At 33.9% G+C, this 2,500-nt stretch overlaps 1 protein-coding gene across 1 annotated transcript in view; it reads right to left on the bottom strand.

Annotated features, from left to right (window-relative positions):
• The window catches only part of LOC138035187 (ribonuclease 3-like), a gene marked incomplete at its 5' end in the record, with an annotated part of 8,866 nt that extends 6,893 nt beyond the window's left edge, over nt 1-1,973 (bottom strand). The window contains 2 exons of the mRNA XM_068882008.1: nt 565-723; nt 1,934-1,973. Of these exons, the coding sequence (XP_068738109.1) occupies nt 565-723; nt 1,934-1,973 (199 nt within the window). The remainder of the gene's footprint in view (nt 1-564; nt 724-1,933) is intronic.
• Between the last annotated feature and the right edge of the window lie 527 nt (nt 1,974-2,500).

The following is a 2,500-nucleotide window of genomic DNA, read 5'->3' as shown; positions in this document are numbered from 1 at the left end:
AAAACCACGAGAATTTTATCGCTGTCTCAAACAAAAAGTCAGCCTTACTAGTTAAAACAACAAACACAGGATTAAAATAAAATACAAAAACTGAAGATGACATAATAATGTCTTGAGTTCTGCTTTTCTGTTACAAAATGTGCTCCCAGTATTCTAAGCTGTGCGCCTAAAATTTTGGCAGTGCGCCTAAAAATATACAGGTGGGAGCACAAGTGCTCCCAAAGCCAAAAATAAACTTTGAGCCCTGGCTATGTTCGGAAATTTGATTGATGGAAGCCAAAACGCAGTTTGGTGCTTGGCGCTTGAAGGTAAGATTCCGCAGAATTATGAAAATCGCAGTTAGTCTGATTTAAATGGAGAAGTACAGATTTAAATGGAGGTCTCATAGTAGAAGATTTTACTCTGTCTAACACCAGATGATTTTACTTGTCAACTGGTGGCATCCAAGGGTGTTTGAGGTATCAAAGGATCAATGTAAAAGGCAACTATTTGATATTAACTTCTTAACTACTTTTAATTATTTCAAGACAAGTTCTAATTAGACAATAAAACTGCTATACTTACCAAGGAATGCTAACTTTTCATTGCTCTCATAAGATCCAGATAGTTTGGAAGCATTTGCTATGAGGTACGACTCATGGATAAATGGAGCAAATTGATGTTTTTTATCAGGGATATTTACATCCAGTTGATTGCAAAATCTGATAACATCTTTCTTGAACCCTACAGAGAAAAACCATTTGACTAAAAAAAACATACTTTTCGCAAAGATAAATGTTGTTAGATTTTTAGATCAACATTCACCCAACCAACCATGCAGTGCTCATAATATTTCTTTACACTGTCTTTGATAATAATTTGAAAATGGTGTTAGTTTTTGCGCCCAATAATGTGTAGCTTTCATGACACATAATTCTTGACTGGATCTTGTATGATTCTGATAAGTTCCTGTAGGATCCTATCAAGATCTTGTCAGGATCCTAAAAGGATCCTGTCAAGTTCCTGACAGGATCCAATAGGATCTTAACGAAATTCTGAGCAGATCTTGATTTGATTCCAGACATCAGGAATCTGTTGTTTTGATGTAAATTTTGTTTCACTGATGACAAAATTAAAAACCAATTCAGGATCTTGATTATTGGTTCCTTCCCTATTTTAATAGGATCCTGTTGAGAATCCTAGTGAGGATCTTATTCCTAAATAGGATCCTGATTAGGATCCTTATCCTATTTGGGATCCTAAACAGGATCCTAATCCTATTCAAGATCGTAAAGGATACTACAAGATCCTAGTTAGGATTTCTACCAGGAATACTTCTAATTTTGTAGTTTAAATTCTTACGTCTCACATTTCTTGTATTGTGTTATACTCAAATAGTTCATTGTTGTAATATTAACTTAATTATACTTAGCCCTCACATCACGAATCATTCCCATTATCATCTGGAAGGCTAGAGATCATCTTTTACGAATAAAAATCTAGGAATCATTCACATCTCGGAGACTAAGGTAAGTTAAAAATTGTTCTAGATTTTTTTAGAATAAGATTTTTCATTTCATCGTTTTGTGTAAGTGTCTTTTATTTGTTCATTATTCAATTTTTCTGTTAGCGATTAGCCTTAGATCTGTTTATTTTATGTTCTAGTTCAAACTACATAAGAACACATAAGAATACTTAACACACAAGATCTCTTTTCCACATGGCCTAAGGAATTATAACTTCTGTTTTCTGTTTCTATTTTGACGAATCATTGCTACAGCAAGTTCTGAAATAAACTACCAGAGTGTATTAAAACTGTGCATATCAAATCAGTCTCTGTTCCACGACACTGTGGGTAACTTGGTTTGCAAACAGAACTCTACCTCATCGCCTACAAATGGAAAGAACAAAGTCCTTCTGTTATCTTTTGACACTTAAACCAACTGATAAATACCTGGGTTGTCCAAAATGGCAGATTGTTTGCTAGGAATATCCTACAAAAATTGAGAAAAGTTTGTATTTTGTTTACTGACATGAAGAATATTATAGGATATCAGTTGAAAAAAGAAGATATGTACTATAGTAACTGGAATGACAGAGTTATTATTTTTAACCCCTATCGGTCTCTAAAGCAGCCCCCTGGCATTATATACCAAGAGTAAAATTTACAAGTGTCACTTCCCCAGGACTCAAGGGGTTAAGAACTTTTGAACATACCAAAACTGGAATTCAGTTGAGTAGGGGCAACCCAGACAAAATGTTTGTAGTAGGGCTGAGGACATTAATATTATTTTTACTACTTCACCATTAAGACAAACTGCAGGAAAAAAAAGCTAAGCTATTTCAAAGGGGAAGTATCGTGGGAATTACTCCTTTTATTTTGACCAAAAATTTGCTAAATCAATTTTCAGTGACTTTTTCATTAAATTGCGTCTGGATCACTTCAGGGAGATAAAAATCAATTATATTTTTAAAAGGAAAATGTGCCACACTAAGTTATTTTTTATTTCCATTTTTCCTT

The sequence above is a fragment of the Montipora capricornis genome, unplaced genomic scaffold (genome assembly GCF_036669925.1).
Source record: "Montipora capricornis isolate CH-2021 unplaced genomic scaffold, ASM3666992v2 scaffold_303, whole genome shotgun sequence".
NCBI lineage: Eukaryota > Metazoa > Cnidaria > Anthozoa > Scleractinia > Acroporidae > Montipora > Montipora capricornis.
Note: the sequence above shows the minus strand (reverse complement) of the source record. Positions and strands in the feature narration are given on the sequence as shown.